The sequence below is a fragment of the Pseudopodoces humilis genome, chromosome 7 (assembly GCF_049639895.1).
Source record: "Pseudopodoces humilis isolate 2021_Gansu_Grassland_sample_001 chromosome 7, ASM4963989v1, whole genome shotgun sequence".
Classification (NCBI taxonomy): domain Eukaryota; kingdom Metazoa; phylum Chordata; class Aves; order Passeriformes; family Paridae; genus Pseudopodoces; species Pseudopodoces humilis.
Window position 1 is genome coordinate 9009088 of NC_142206.1, and position 15824 is coordinate 9024911.

At 44.0% G+C, this 15824-nt stretch overlaps 1 protein-coding gene across 2 annotated transcripts; it reads left to right on the forward strand.

The window, feature by feature from the left end:
- The first annotated feature begins 1359 nt into the window (after nucleotides 1-1359).
- Nucleotides 1360-8518, forward strand: LMO2 (LIM domain only 2). Of its 2 annotated transcripts, none has more exons than XM_088058196.1 (4): nucleotides 1360-1411; nucleotides 1817-1994; nucleotides 4604-4819; nucleotides 7574-8518. In XM_088058196.1, exons 1-4 carry the CDS (start codon nucleotides 1375-1377, stop codon nucleotides 7791-7793), a joined length of 651 nt encoding a protein of 216 aa, XP_087914322.1. In that variant the 5' UTR covers nucleotides 1360-1374; the 3' UTR covers nucleotides 7794-8518. The 2 variants fall into 2 exon arrangements, with proteins under 2 accessions (XP_087914322.1, XP_005531832.1); XM_005531775.3 differs by lacking the exon at nucleotides 1360-1411 and adding an exon at nucleotides 1695-1716.
- The last annotated feature ends 7306 nt before the right edge of the window (nucleotides 8519-15824 follow it).

The following is a 15824-nucleotide window of genomic DNA, read 5'->3' on the forward strand; positions in this document are numbered from 1 at the left end:
TTTTTAAAAACACATTTGATGTCCATCTGTGTGTTTTTGAGCCACCTTTAATTCAATTTCTGATTACTTTTTCAACCATGTGAAGTTCCTGGTCATTTTTTTTTTTTTTTGGTGTAGTCCTGCAAAAGTTTAGTTATTCAGTCTTCTGGCAAGATTTACATTTGTTTTAGTTTTCTGATCACAGGGTAAACACGCCAGAAATTGAATAGTCATCATATAATTCAGTCCTGTCTGCGAAAACCTAACAAAAGAGCCTTTTCCTTCAACAGACATGAGAGCGACTGTCCTGCTGTAATAATTAAAATAAAAATTAAAATACACTGGAGATAATGTGTTTAAAGAATAAGAAAGATGTGTTCTAATGACAAGTGATAGCTCTAAAGTATTTCAAGACCTTGGTTCAAAGCCCCTTGAAAGAAATAACAGTCCTTCTGCTGACATTACTAATCTTTGGATCAGGCTCATTAATGTATTGCAGATATTATATCCCCAGCTGCCAAAAAGCTGAAAAAAAGGGGAATGTAGTCATAAAAATAGACATCAAATACATTTCTCTTCTGGGAATTAATATAGAAGCGAAATATTGCTGCTACTACTACTCTCCGGGGCTTTATTGCAGATATTTCTTTACTGTTTTTAAAGGAATTAACAGGGCAAGCAGTTCATCTCATCCAGACCTCTGCCTCCAGCAAGGGCTGGTGTCTAATGCCACAAAGCCCGGCAAGGCTTGGATTGCTGCAATAGTTTTCACTCCGGAGCTGTAAATCAGTCCTTTTTGGGATGTGCTGTGCTGATGGAGAGGAGGAAGTGTGGGAGGTAAAATAGACATATTCAGGCAAGACTTTCCCCATCTTTGGCCTCTCTTGGCTTAATTACAGATAGATACTTAGAACTCGCCGGCTTTCATACCTCATTAACATCACACGGTGCCAGGGTGTAAATTTATTACACAGCTTGCCAAGAATCTGGGGTGTCTGTACGCAAACGTTCACTCGGGGCTATAAATGAGACACAACTGAGCTGACCAGTTTGAACTCTGGGTGGACAAATAATGCTCGGGATCTTTACCTGCGGCTCTCCAAGTGCCGTACAAACCCATGTGTGCTTGTGGGCATGTGCATGTTCGTGTCAGAGAGGGAGAGGGCGAGGAGAGGGATGGTGAGTGCCGCTCCTCTGTGCGGCTGAGAAGGCGGCACAATCCGGAACCAGGCGCTTGTATTTTTTTAGCTCTTGGGATCATTCTCAGGTCGCCCACCTGCCTTCCCACAGAGACAGCGTTAGTAAGGGAATAATAACGTGAGAACGCCTCGGCAGCCCCCAGCCCTGGCTCTGGGGAGCCCCGTTCTGTCTCTTTAAGGATCCCAGCGAGTCGTGATGCTGCTGTTTGTATTGCCGAATCCCCAGGAGTGCAGTTAAGAAACGGGCAGCTGTCTCTTTAAGTGTGATTTCCTTCTATTGTATTTGAATCGTGATCAGGAAAAAGGAAATGAAACCAGAGAGCCGGGGCTGAGCCACGGAGTAATAATAATCCCGGGGATGCGGCTGCCGCCGCTCGCAGCGCTGCCGCCCGGGCGCGGAGCGTGTGCGGAGCTGCCCGCGCGGGGCCGCTGAGCGCCGGGCGCGGGGCCGCGGTGGGCGCCCCGGCCGCCGCCCCCCGCCCGCCGCGGGAGCGGCCCCGCCGGCCGGGGCGCGGGGGGAGCGCGGCGGGGATGGGAGGTCAGCGCCGGGGGGGCCGTGCGGGGCCGGGGGGGGGAGCCGTGTGGGGCCGGAGCGCAGCCCCAGCCCCTGTCTCTCTCTCTCTGTCTCGGTGCTGCAGGAGGAAATCCTGTGAATGTCATCGCGGGGCGGCGGGGCAGCGCGGCTGGCGACAAGGCTCCGCGAGCAGACAGCCTCTGCGGGGGCGGCGGGGGCAGAGCCCACCACCGGCACGCCACAAAGGAACCGGCCCTGCCAATGTCATCGGCCATCGAGAGGAAAAGCCTCGATCCTTCCGAGTAAGTGCGCGCTTTTTCTGCCCGGTCCCCCCGCTCGCCATCGTCCCCGCTCGCCTCCCGGTGCCACCCGTCCTCCCCGACGGAGCCGCCGCCGGCATTGTGTGCCCGGCTGCCCTGGAGGGCTTCGGCGGCAGCCCCCGCCGCTCCGACCCCCCTTCCCCCTCACTGGACACCGGGCTGCCCCGGTCCCGTGGGGCTGACGGTGTGGGGGAGCTTGGGGAGAGCCCCCCAAATTGTGGGAAGGAGCAGCCGGGAGCAGGGAGGTGCAATTCCCCCCGGGCAGGGCATCTCCTACTCGCTCATCCCAGCGCGGGGTGGTGGGGAGGCTCGGCGAGAGAGACAGCATCCCGCTTCCCAAGCTTTCAGGTTTTCCATCCCGAGGGACCCTTTCTGCCCCATCCCCGATCTGCCCAACTCGCTGCAGCCCATCAGTGAAAGGTCAGGGCTGTTATCTGCGGGTGCCCAACTTCCACGTTTTCATAATGCAACTTCCAAGAGCTCGTAGAAAGCTTCGGTGGGGGCTGGGTGTTCTGCTAAGGGCATGTAGACAGACTTGATGGACGGGATGTAGGGAGATGAGAATTTCCCTCCCTGGATTTCCCACTCAGGGAAGGGACCAGCTGCAGTGTCCGGATCCAAGCTTTCTCCCGGGCTGTGCTCACGCCGTCCCGTCCCTGCTGCACACCTAGGGATGGTAACTCAGCACAGACCCAGGTCACTTCAACCCTGAACGTGCTAATTAACTTCACTTAGGCTTGTCTGGGATCGCGATAAGAGAGAAGAAAAAAAGAAATAAATTATAAAATCTCCGTTTCCATGTAATGCTTAAAACATTGCACTCAGTAAATTGAGTCATTTGTGGTTTGTTTCCTGTGAGATACTAAAATTGCCATTTCTTGGAGCCCAGAGCAAGCACATGAGAACCACTGCTTTTGGGGATTAAATCACTTCATTCCATGATGTTTTACATGTTACATTTTCTTTTATGATGTTTTTTTAAGAAACACTAGTCCCAGCTCCTAACGATGTCCAGTTTTCAATCAAAGATTTTTTTAATCTTTATTTATTTACCTGCCTTGTGTTCTGGTGGCTTAAGTGCTGGCTTAGAAATTCATGGACATCAAAAGCCTAATGTGTAAACCAGGAATGCTGTTCTGCATAAACATCCGTGTTCCGGAGCTTAGGGCTCTCAGAGAAACCTGGCTTGGGATTCCCAAGCACCCCTCAGGATGAAATATTTTGGGGTACACTCCAAAGTTTCAAATAAAGGATAATGATGTGTGCTTCCTTCTATTGGAAAGCTCTCCAAAGTTGTCAGCATGGAGCCCACGTGTTAGGAGAGGGAGTATGTGGGCAAAAAGGAAAAATTTGGAAAATGTAGGGCCTAATCATGAGTTCCCTATGAAATGAAATTAAATGAAAACTCACAGGACGGAGAGCTAGCAGGAGAGGGGTGTTACAACACAGCTTGCAGGGCATAGCAGTTTAAACTTAGAAGGGAGAAACCAGAGCAGAATAGAACCAGATAATATCTCAGGGCTCAGCTTGCCTAAATAAAAACTGCAGGATCACTTTCTCAGCCCAGAAGTTCTTGACCAGAGGTCGTTCCTCCCTGCTGAAGAAAGTAATTTTTGCCCAGAAAACTGCTGACCCAGTAAATAAGGAGTAATACAATTTTTTTTCCTGTTGCGTGCTGAAACTGGGAGAAGTGCTTCTTCATCAGTGTAGATCTCCTCTGCCCCCACCAGCCCAGGGGAGGACAGACCAATGACAGAAGCAAATTGCTCAGGGACTCTGTGCTGGAGCACTAATCCAATAATATGAAAAAATTTGGGGTCTACTCTATTAGCCGCAGGTTTGAAATGAAACAAGTGCTTAAGGGATGGATCCAGTAGATTTTTTGATTAACTTCTCTGGCATTTGGGTGAAACCCAAAACATTAGAAAACTGAGTTCTGGCGCTGTTCTTTTAATTTTTTTGCTGATCTTTCTTTCTTTCTTTTTTTTTTTTTTTTAAAAGACGTGAAATTACCCCAAATGACACAGAAGTCCTTAAGAAAGTAGCTTTGAAGAAAATTATCACTTATTTTACCAGAATTATCCTAGATCTCCAAGTTTTTTAGAAAAAGAAAGAAGGTGCATAAAGAGTCAGTGCTAATATCACAATAAAGATTTGTGCCTCCTTTCATTCATGGATGTGTAAATCCCAGATAATTGAGGTATGTTGGCATAGCCCCATCCCAGGGGATTCATGTCCTTGGCTAAGGGAAAAAAGAAGTCCTGCAGCAACATGAGGTAAAATGCTGGCTTTATTGAAACCAGCAGTGAGACTTAAACCAGTCGGGCAACAGAATCATCTGTTGTGCTTATTAATTTTGTGCTGTTCTGAGAAGTGACACCATCAAACTTAGTCTCCAAATTTCCATTTCCCAATGAAAAGTGTAAAATCCCTTGGGTGCCTTTCTTAGTCCCAGTGAAAAGGAGCAAAATCGAGGACACCATCCTTGTCCTGACCTGTCCAAGCTTGTGATTGACTTTGCTTTTCCTTCTTCTCACATGGATGCTCTCGGAGTGGGTTTCCCTCATCCAATGTCTGTCTCGTTCCCTCAGGGAGCCGGTGGATGAGGTGCTGCAGATCCCCCCATCACTGCTGACATGTGGGGGGTGCCAGCAGAACATCGGGGACCGCTATTTCCTGAAGGCCATCGACCAGTACTGGCACGAGGACTGCCTCAGCTGCGACCTGTGCGGCTGCCGGCTTGGCGAGGTGGGCAGGCGCCTCTACTACAAACTGGGCAGGAAGCTCTGCAGGAGGGACTATCTCAGGTATGCATCCCACTCCTCACACCCTTCCTCCCTCCTTCCCATCATTCACTGAGCACAGCTGGGAATAAAGAATTCATTTGGAATGGCTCTCAAAGCCTGGCAATGGGTGTAACAGTGTCTGCAAGCTCAAGTTTGCAGTATGGGCTCCTGTTGTGGAATCCCCGAATCGTTTGGGCTGGAAAGGGACATTGCAGCTCCTCTTGTTTCGGCCCCTCTGCCACCTTCCACTAGGACAGCTTGTTCCAATTCCCCTCCAACCTGTCATTCCAGGGATGGGCCAGAGATTTGCAGCTTCTCTGGGCAACCTGTGCCAGGGCCTTACCTCAGTGAAGAATTCCCTCCCAATATCCCAACTAAACACACCCTGTCACTTTAAAGCCGTTCTCCCTTGTCCCATTCCTCTATCCCTTGTCCAAAGTCTGTCTCCAACTCTCCTGGAACCCCTTTAGGCACTGGAAGGGGCTCTAAGGTCTCCCCAGAGCCTTCTCCATAGTATACAGCCCCAGCTCCCTTGGCTGTGTTGATTAGATAGAGATTATCTGTGTTGGTTAAATAAACAACTTGCAGTTGTTTATAGTTAAATCTTTAAAAGTTTGGGGGAAAGAAGAAAAGCATTTTTAATGTTAATGAAAGCAGTACTACACATTGTGGATGAACCAGAATTATTTGATAATGTGAAGAATACAGAAAGAACTCCTAGGACTCGGAGCTGCTGGCATCTGTCATTCTGCACAGACATAACCCCATAGCTCCAGGTGAAGGGTTAGTGTGGCATTCTGGAAAGCAGACGTTGGGAAAAGGGGCTGAATTCCAGCAATCTCCCACTGAGCTGGCAATGAACTGATTCCTCTGAATGGTTTTAAGGAGTTTTCTGTTTCTCCAGTATTGCCTTGGAACTTAAAGGTGTTTAAATGCAGGTAAGAGGTGAAAGATCTTTTGGGTTTTTGGCATTCTTTGGCCTGGTGCTGAATAAGCAAGAATTTTCACAATTTGCAGAATCAGATCCTACAAATACATTTGCTATAGGTGTTTTCATGAATAACTCTCTGCCTACCTGTTTTGCTGAAATTCGTAAGTAAAGAAATTAATTTGAGACTAAGATATTTCACAAAAATTGATAACAAAGGATCTTTATATTCTTGATTAAAATGTATTGATCTTTGCTGTGCTGGTTGTGTTCCATTTCTTCTAATGGATCCCTAACATGTCTGGAGGTTTGTGGAACAGAATAATGATATTTGGTGTTTTTCCAGCTTTTTTACTGAAGGCTAATTTACCTGACAATAAAAACAAAACCAAAATCTCAGTGGACTTCCTAATGATGCTGCCCCTGGGTTTTGCTGATGGGAGTTTTGCTGAGCAGGAATTAAGGACTGAGTTTTGCTAATGGGACCACTTGTAAATCCAGCAGTGATTCAGTGTTAATTACACTTCCCAGATACTTTTCATCTTAAAATGGAAGCAACAGGAAGTATGGAAATACAATTAATGCCTTTTCTTGCAGTGAAATCCAACGTTTTTATTTATTTAATAATGCAACAGATAATATCTTCCCTCATTAATGAAAAATTTGGCAACCTTTGTGTAACCTTAGCGTTACTTTCACTGGGCAGAAGTAAACAGTGACATCTCCTGGTAGACAAAAGGAATTATGTTCTTTCTCCTTAAAGGTCTCTTAATTTACCAGACATCCTTTTTCTGGTTCAGAATATGACTTAGATCAGGCACAGCACGTGCAGGAGATGTGTAGCATTCGGCCCTTTTAAGAATAAAATATCAATATATCAAATATATAAAAATACATATCAAATATATATGAAATATCAATATAGTCATGCCTCTTTATTACTGATTTGACTCAGTAAACTCTGCAGGGTATTCATTAGAGGCTCCTTTTCATAGACAATATCATAAGGACCTCAGAGGGTTTCTCCATGAGGATGAAAAAGCAGTCCACAGATAAATAGGTATCTCATAGGTATCTCAGAGGTCCTAGAATGTGTCCTTCTGAAACCCATCAGGAGTGACTTCAAGGATCAGGAGAGCCTTCATGGATACAGAAATGTTTGACAAAATTGCTAATGTGGAGGCACAGACAAAAGGCAGGAGAGCCTCAGACCACAGCTTATCCCAACTCCTTTCTGTAAATCACAGAGCAACATCTTAAGAAAGGCAAAAATAATTAACAAAAGGTAATTTCTGTTGATCACAGAAGTGGAAGTGTTAATATTGCAGAACTTTATGCAGTGCTCTGGGCAACCTTTGCTCCTCCAATTCAGGATAAGGTCGTTGATCAGAGAAGCCAATTATATTGATAGATTTGACTAGCTTTAGATTGGATTTGGGGAAGAAATTCTTCCCTGTGAGGGTGGTGAGGCCCTGACACAGGTTGCCCAGAGAAGCTGTGGCTGCCCCACCCCTGGAAGTGTTCCAGGCCAGGTTGAATGGGCCTTGGAGCGACCTGGAATAGTGAAAGGTGTCCCTGCTCATGGCAGGGGGTGGCACAGGATGGACTTTAAATTTCTTTCCAACCCAGCACAATCTGTGATTTTATCCAAGGTGAGGACCTTGGATTTTCTGTTTCAATTTTTGGTGTTGCAAAGTTTCCAGTTCTTCAGGGCAGCTTTCCATGTGTCCTCTCTCCAAATCAGCACTGATCCTAATGGATCAAGGGTGTTTGCTCTCGTTTTGATTCGGCTGTCCCCAGCTGGCCAGCCAAGGAGCTGTGCTCACCTCTGTTCTGTGGCGTTGCAGGCTCTTTGGCCAGGATGGGCTGTGCGCCTCCTGCGAGAAGCGGATCCGGGCCTACGAGATGACCATGAGGGTGAAGGACAAGGTCTATCACCTTGAGTGCTTCAAGTGTGCAGCCTGCCAGAAGCACTTCTGTGTGGGGGACAGGTACCTCCTCATCAACTCAGACATCGTGTGCGAGCAGGACATCTACGAGTGGACTAAGATCAACGGCATGATCTAGCACAGACGTGCCTGGCGCTCTGTGACAGACACCTCCCGGGCCCAGCTGCACCCAGGAGATCATCCTTTGGTCTGTGGGCTTTGAAACAGGGGGAAACACCACGCAGTCGGCCCTTGGCAGGCAGTGCTACGTAGAATATAAACTACACCCAGTTGAAGGAGGGAGAGCAAAGCAATAGTAGCTAGACTGACTTCTGTTCACAGTACGGACAGTAACTGACATCAGCTGGCAGCCGGGGACAGACACAGCACCATAACCCATCCTCCCAGCTGGAACAGAGTAGGGACTTCTGTAAAGAGATGTTATGACGTTGTCACCTGCAGACTAGGATTGTGCAATTCAGTTTTCTTTCTGTCTTGTTTTCATTACTGAGTTTAGATGACAAGCTCTCACAGTAGGCATGATGAGGGAGGAAAGAGCCATCCCTCACATGCTCATTCCATATGGTCTTACACTTTGGGTGGGAGTTATTTTTGCATGGATTTTTTCTTTTTCCTTTGAGAATGAACAGTGCATCCTCTAGTCCCAAACTGTTCTTTTAAAAAACCCTGCTGAATAGTTGTTTTCAGGCACTGCTGTCTCAAGGCGAGATGTTCCCCAGATCATTTCTATACAAATATAAATCTAAAGAGTTGTTCAACTATTTTATTAACTTAGATTATATCAATAAAATATTTGTTGTGTGTAGTAAGACTCTGCAGCTTTAATAAAAATAATGAAATATTTGAGTGTTATTTCTTTTTTTTGGGTTTTTTTTTGAGTTGTGATGGATTTTTTTGTTTGTATTATTAATTTTATTTTTTTGTAGCAGAGTTTCTACTCTTTGTCTACAGCTGGATGCACTTCAGGTTGTGTTTCAAAGTACAAATGTGAGGACACCGAGAGCTTGGTAAATCTTGTGCTCTTCATGCTGAGAAATTAGATTGTGCTGCCAGAGAAATTAGTGTTGTGTGACACCAAGGCACTTGGTGTTTATGAGGATATTTTGAGGCTGGTTCTGGGTGTTTTGCAACAGATTGAGTCTATCTGATCTTGGAGATCATGTAAGATTTTGGTCTTTGAGAAAGGTAGCTCATCCTGGTGTTGCTCTGGATTATGTAATCCAGGATAATATCACAAGAGCCAATAAAGGTATTTAGAAATAATTAATTTCAGTCATCTTTAAGGTTCCTTCCAACCCAAACCATTCCATGATTCTATGATATCATAATGTATCCAACTTATTTTTCCTGAGGTGAATAATCTAAGTGTCTTTTTGCCTGAAACCTGTTCCATGCCTCTGATAAACTCTTATTTCTCATCTCTGGTTCTACATCATTCTTTCTGAGACTGAGACTACAACTGCATGTTGTGTTGAAAGGCACTAAAAATTAAAGCTTTTCCCACAACTGAGTAAGTCTGGCACCCACCCAGAGGGTGCTTGGCAGGTCCATTCACCATTGCTGCAGTGGTGTTAATAGTGTGGGTTTGATCCCATTCCTGTATGGGCCATTCACTAAGAGTTGTACTAGACGGTCTTTGTGGGTCCCTTCCAACTCATAATATTCCATGAATCATACTGACACGTCAGGAATAGCACCTAAACCTGTGGATATCTACTTGACTATTCTCAATAAACTTGTCAGCCAGAGGCTGTCCCAGCCACCGATCAATGACAACGTTTTGCATTTTACAATAGATATTCTGAGAGCTCTTTCTTGCTTTTGCTGTCACAAGTAGAGTTGGAGACAAATCCTTTAAATCTTGTTATCAGTGAAATTGGAAACTAAATGAGAACAACTTGGAAAGCATAGTTTGAGGGCGCTGATGTTTAGCTATTTTCCAGTGATATGCTGACCTCTGGAGGCCACAGGCAGCTAGCTATAATTATAATTATTAGCCTGAATTCCTGCCAGCAGAGGCAAGGAAAGGCAAGGAAAATAAAGCTATAGCTCTCTTCATTCACAGTGGCTCCTTGCAAATATTCTGTCCAGCTAGAAACAAAGCCTAAAGTCATTAATGAGTTCATTTACAAAGCTTGGTGGGTGTAGCCATGATGCTGAGGTAGGCTGGAGATGCACAATGGTTCTCCGTGTCATGTCACATGTACACAGAGTGTTAGTTGTAACAGGGCTGATTTTCATTATTTCACCTCACAGAAAACTTTGACTGAAAATTTAGGGCAAGTGGCCTCGTTTACATCTGGGCTGTGATCAGGGAAGAGTGTTAATAGCTCAGGGAGACCTTGTAGGTTTGCACTAAGTAGATCAAGACCTGTGTTTTGTTCTTACCTCAGAAAGTGACTTTTGGCAAGGTAGTTCCATATTTTGCTTCTCATTTACCCATTCATAGAATGGAGATTCACTTATTCCATAAAAGTTCCTAATGCAAAAGCACTCATTATTTTGTGCAAGATCTAGTTTACACAGGGAAATACATTTTTTAGACCTAAATGTATGTATTTTTAAAGGAAGGGTCCACAGCAGGTATAATTTTTTATAAGACCACCAGTTTTATTTAGTCCTTGTAATTTCAGAAAGAGCTTAAGCTGAAGTGGAAAGTGCCCAAAGAACCTCCACCTGAGCAGCAGTATAGCTCTCCCCAGATAATTATACCAATCTATTGCTGGACTTTTCCCTGACAGATTCCCAGTGCTTGCTCTCCAGGTCCAGGAGGAGAGAGAGCAGATTTCTCTTGGAATTAGTATAAGCAACACTTCACCTCATCTTGATTCTATTCCTTACAGTAAAGACTCCTTCAAAAAGAAAATAAAATGTTCCAAAAACAATGGCAAAAAGGAAAGCAAAACTGATTTAAAGTCCTAAGCAAAAAGCACAAAAATCTGAATACAACTTCATCACTGATACTCAAATGCATCGTCCTTTCTGTATTTTCACTATCAGCAGTATTTTATAAGGCGTACCATCCGTCAAGATTCCCCTTCTTTGTTCCCATTATTCAGTGTCATGGCAGGAAGATGAGAGCATTACCATCGATATCACTTTTTTAATTCCCTGCCCTTGAATAAGGGCAATAAGAGCCCTGCATAATAGAGTTTTCAGCAGAGAGAGTAAATGGGAATCGGTTGTTAATTCAATACAGGATCCAGAAGCCGTCTCTCTCCCTTCTCTTTTCTCAAGGTAATACTCTGCCTCCAATTGTCATTATAGCTGAGAATGAAATTATTTGAATTCTGGACACATCAGCACAAAACCCAAGACTCCCTGCCAATTTTGTTGCCTGCTTGGAAGAGAACATCAGAGAGCATCACTCATTTATACGACTGCCAGACTGAGACTGTAAATTCAGAAAACAAGGAGGCCTCAGGTGCTGCACTTTAACAGGTCTTTCTGCTCCTGAATCTAGCCCCCTCACACACAAGGTAACATTTTATGTCTGAAAGGCAAAGCTTTCAAGCATCTGCCAGAGCACACGCTCTGTAGGGCTTGAATCTGAATTGAAAATGAGACTATTAAGTTTATTAATTGGTATCAGTGACTTAAGGCTTTGAAGGAGATTCATGGCACTTGGGAAAATAATCTATAAAGATTTTTGTTGCTCTAAAAATACAGTGCAGCATCAGCTTATTTCACTTGCAGCAGGTTCATCTCTTTTATGGAGCACATACTGCACTGCAGGCAAAGGGAATTTTAATGGACACTGGAAAAAAAATCTATTCCTCTGTCCCACAACAACTTAAAAAACATAAAAAGACACAGAACAGAGAGATTGAGATACGCTATCACAAAACATTTAAGGCATTATAATTAAATTAAGATTCAGAAGTCTGTCAGTGAGATGAAGATTAAACTGGCAGAAAGTTGGACCATGTTTGAAGCAACTTGTTCCCTCCTGCTGAGGGTTGCTTTTAATGAGAAGGCACATCTCAGAAAGGTTCCTAACAAAGCAGCAGATCACTGATGGTAATTAACGTGGTTTGCAGGAGCGTACACCATGTGCCATTTTCAAGTGCCTTGCAAGCATTAATTAATGTGTTACCGTATTTCTTGTTCCCATTCTAAGCCACAAGCCCTGCCCCATAGCAAGCAAAGCCTGACAAATTTAGACTTTTTAATGATGTTTCGGTGAAGAGATTTTTATTTTTTTAATTTAAAATTGAGTGCACCTTTTGCTAAGTGCTCTGTGATCACCTCTGCTCTATATCTGGCATATTCTGGTTACATTTACAGCTTGGCATAAGGCAGCAAAGCCTGTAGCCAAGGGGGAATGGACTGCAAGAAGGTTGATTCCTGTGGAGGTTCTGGAACTGGAGGAGAGGCAACAAGAAACGTTGTAACAGGAAGTGATTAGGGTGATAGAAAGCTGATGCTTTGAGGTGTTGAGAGAAATAACTTCTGGAAGCCGTGACCCAGGAGAAATAACTCCTTCTGTAGTCCAGTAGCTCTGTACCAGCTACACTTTGTGTGATTCCTGAGCTGTTTCCTCTTTGGGGCTGTAACTTCTTGGGTGGATTAGCTGGTAAAAATTCATAGGGTTTTGGTTTTCTCCTTTCCTCAGATGTGTCTTGCATCTTGTCTCAGACAATTTTACCAATGTATTTTGTAACAGCTGTGAGCTGGTTTTGAGATACAGAAATGCTTTACTTATTTACTTATATTTTGAAGAAACGAAATAAAAGTGAAATTCTCCTTCAATAAGGCACATAGTCTCCAGTCTGGCATTGTGACAGCTCCCCAAACCAGCACTTATCATGTTGCTATCTCATTAAAAAGATCCAAGACCTGCAATATCAACCTAAAGGCGCTTTGCAACACCAGGAAAATCCTGGTGGACACTAAGATAAGGCCCCATCACAAGGTGGCTGTGATTTTTTGCAGCCCATGGCTGCGAGCGAGCGCTGAACGAGCGGTGATGCAGCCACCCTGGAATTCCTGGAGCTGGCCCAGCAGTGAGTGTGACCCACCATGCAGGAGAAGCATGCTGTCCAGCTGATAAGGAAGCGTGCATCAGCAAATACGGCTTGTTTATCCCATAAAAACCGCTTTGGAGGAGTGCAAGCAGAAAGAGGCCAGGTCTGCACTACACAGATAAGAGCTCTGACCAAAAGGACAACCAAAGGTCATACCAGGCCTCCTGGAAAGTCCCAAAGAGAAGCTTTCAGTGGGAATGGATGACTAAGGGAATTGCAAAGGGCTTCTGGAGGCTTTTAGCACACTGTCTGTGTGCTACCTCTCCAAATGCAGATCAGCACTTCAGTCATTTGCTGTTGCGTGCTCTGATGAATGTGTTCTGGCTTGAGGAGTTGGTAGCCAAAAAACCCCACCACTGCAGTGTGACCGACTGCCCACCTCATTAACAATCTCAGCTAATGACCTAAGGACAGTGTGTGTGCAGCTGAAAAGTGAGCTGCTATCTGGGTCATACACATGTGGGGTTTTTTCAGGTCAGGAAAGACTCAATAGCAGTTTTCTCCAGGGATGCCTCATTATTCTCTATGTTTCTCAGTAAAGGAAGATCTCCTGAGCTCCCACACAAAGCAAGCAGGGTCTCGGTACTTTCCATGGAATCATGAAATATTCCTGCAGCCCCTTTAAGTGGCGTCTTTCACACCCCCTAGGCCATGAACCACATCATGATGCTGTGAAACAGTGCAGTGAAACTGCACTTTCACATGCAGTAAAACCGCTGGAATTGTGTGAAATTAGAAATACTTCTGAGGCAAGAATCATGCCTTTCTATGCCATCCATGCTCTCTAAAGTAAATAAACTTTACTTTTTATACTTTCCCAGGCAACGTATCCATTTGCAGTAGTATCTTCTATTTGATTTATGTGAGAGGATGATATGGATTGAAAACCAACTTGGAGCTAAGCAAGGCTGTGAAAGAATAAAACTTGGCTATGCTGGTTTGTGTCAACATGGAATCTTTGATCTGAGGAAAAAAACACAGTCTATCAACATTGCTCTCCAAGTGGGATTCCAAGCTCTCCAAACATACATAAATATTTCAGACCCGTTTTGGAGCTAAGAATCTGAGACAAAAAGATTTGCTAATAACCAAAGACAAGGTTGAAGCCACCTTGATGCAGAGTGGGGAGGACCAGATACGACTGTTTGGTAATCTCAGGCAACTGATGCAGGCAAAAGCATCCATGTGGGAGATGGTTCAGAAGGATGAAAGCTGGAAGCAGACTCCAGTTGCTTTGTAAGCACCAGATGAAGTCCATTGGTTGATTCTTGGAGATTCCCTGGACTTCATTTGACTGTGGAGCTGTCAAGGCTAATTTACCACCATGTGAGGTTCAGGAGGGGTTTTGTTGGTTTATCCTGGGTCTACGTGGCTGTAACAAGGCAGGGATTTTTTTCAGATGTTGTTTCATTGTGTCAGGAGGCAACTCTAGTCTGTCTGAGATCCCATTTGTTACTAAAATGTCCAACAAGCTCCTGTGCACTACTTAACTTATTCATGTAGACATTTCCCTGAAGTTCTGGCTCTGTTCCCTCCCTGTCATCTCTCACATCTCATCAGAGATTCACTCTTGTGAAGCCTGAAGATGCAATTTGTAATCAGTTCATATGTAAATCCCCCACTATTCAAAGGACTGCTGAACTCTCTTTATGTTTGTGTGATTCACTGGAGTCACCGCAGGATCATACAGCTCCCGTTTTGAATTTTCCTACCCTGCTCTTTCCATGCTCTTTATTACAGTCACTCATTGTGTTCTGGTTAATTTTACATGATCAGATTTCCAAGCCGAGGTCACTGCCTGGTTATTCCTGTGAAGACCTGACCTTATTGCATCTTTGCTACAGCAAAGGAGAAACCCAAATTAGAACAGTAATAATAACAACACAAGTTTTCTGGACCTCAGCTTCTTTCTTGCTACCAACTCCCCAAGCTGCCTCCTCCCCTCAAAGTCTCAGTTTTGCCCATGTATTATTGTCCATTTAGAACACTAAAAAGCTGATCTTAGCACATTAGCTGAATTTCCAGAGACACTTGGCACCCGGTGGTGAAGATCCCCAGTGTGTCATTTCGTTAGACTTTCAAGGAGTAAAAATAAATGGAAGGATGCTAAAAGCCTCATCATCTCTCATAGGTTATACATGGGACACATGGAGCCATCTGAGCAGTTTTCAGCCTGATGAGTACATCTATTTGGCCATTTGGGCTACATGGTCAATGATAATGGAAGAAAAATTAGGCTCCATTATTAAAGTGGAAAAGAACCTTTATGTCTAGGCAGAGCTAGGAAAGTTCCATGATGGGACTGTTCCATGACTGGTGTCACAGTTTCTGCAGCTGTCAGTTACTTATTTGATGGACGATGCAAAGGCTGCAGTGAGTAAAACATTGAAATACTATAATTTTGAATGGGTTTACATTTGCTTTTGGTTCTACAGGTTTTGTTTGGTTGCTTGCTTTTTTGTCTATTTTTTTTCTTCAGTCTCAGCAACAGATATTTCTGTTTTACCTTTTTCTTTCTTTCTTTTTTTTTTTTTTAATAATTGTTAGGACATCCATTAGGAAAATAAGATGCCAGTCATTTCTGCACTTGAAGACCCTCTATCCTGACCAGGGGTGATAATCAATTTTTATAACTAACTCCTATAGCTCCTCCACCTCCGTCTTTACCACTGCCTAAGCCCTTGAATAACAGCTTGGATCTATGCAAGTGTTAGAAGCAAAATTATCCAGGCTTTTGGCAAAACCTGAAAGACATAAAGAATGACAGACCTTCTCTTGGCTCTGCATTATTAGATTTTCAAGGGCAACAAAGCCAAGGACAAACATAAGTAATATCATTTTATTAGCATTTAAAATATACTTTTGCTATTGTGTTCTTCTCTATGGAGAACTTTACAATAATAGAAATAATAAAGGACAAAAATCTCCCCAACAGCTAGCAATAGTGCAGTCATAAAACCACCCCCTTTTTCCCTTCCATGTCTTATTTGAGCAGTGCTGCTAGGACAATGAATTGTATCATTAAGATCCTACTGATGCCTGAAAAAGAAGAGAGAAAAGAATTTCTAGTGTAAAATCATGCAGAAGAAGTAATTCCTTCTTTCACGTAAGAATATTTAACT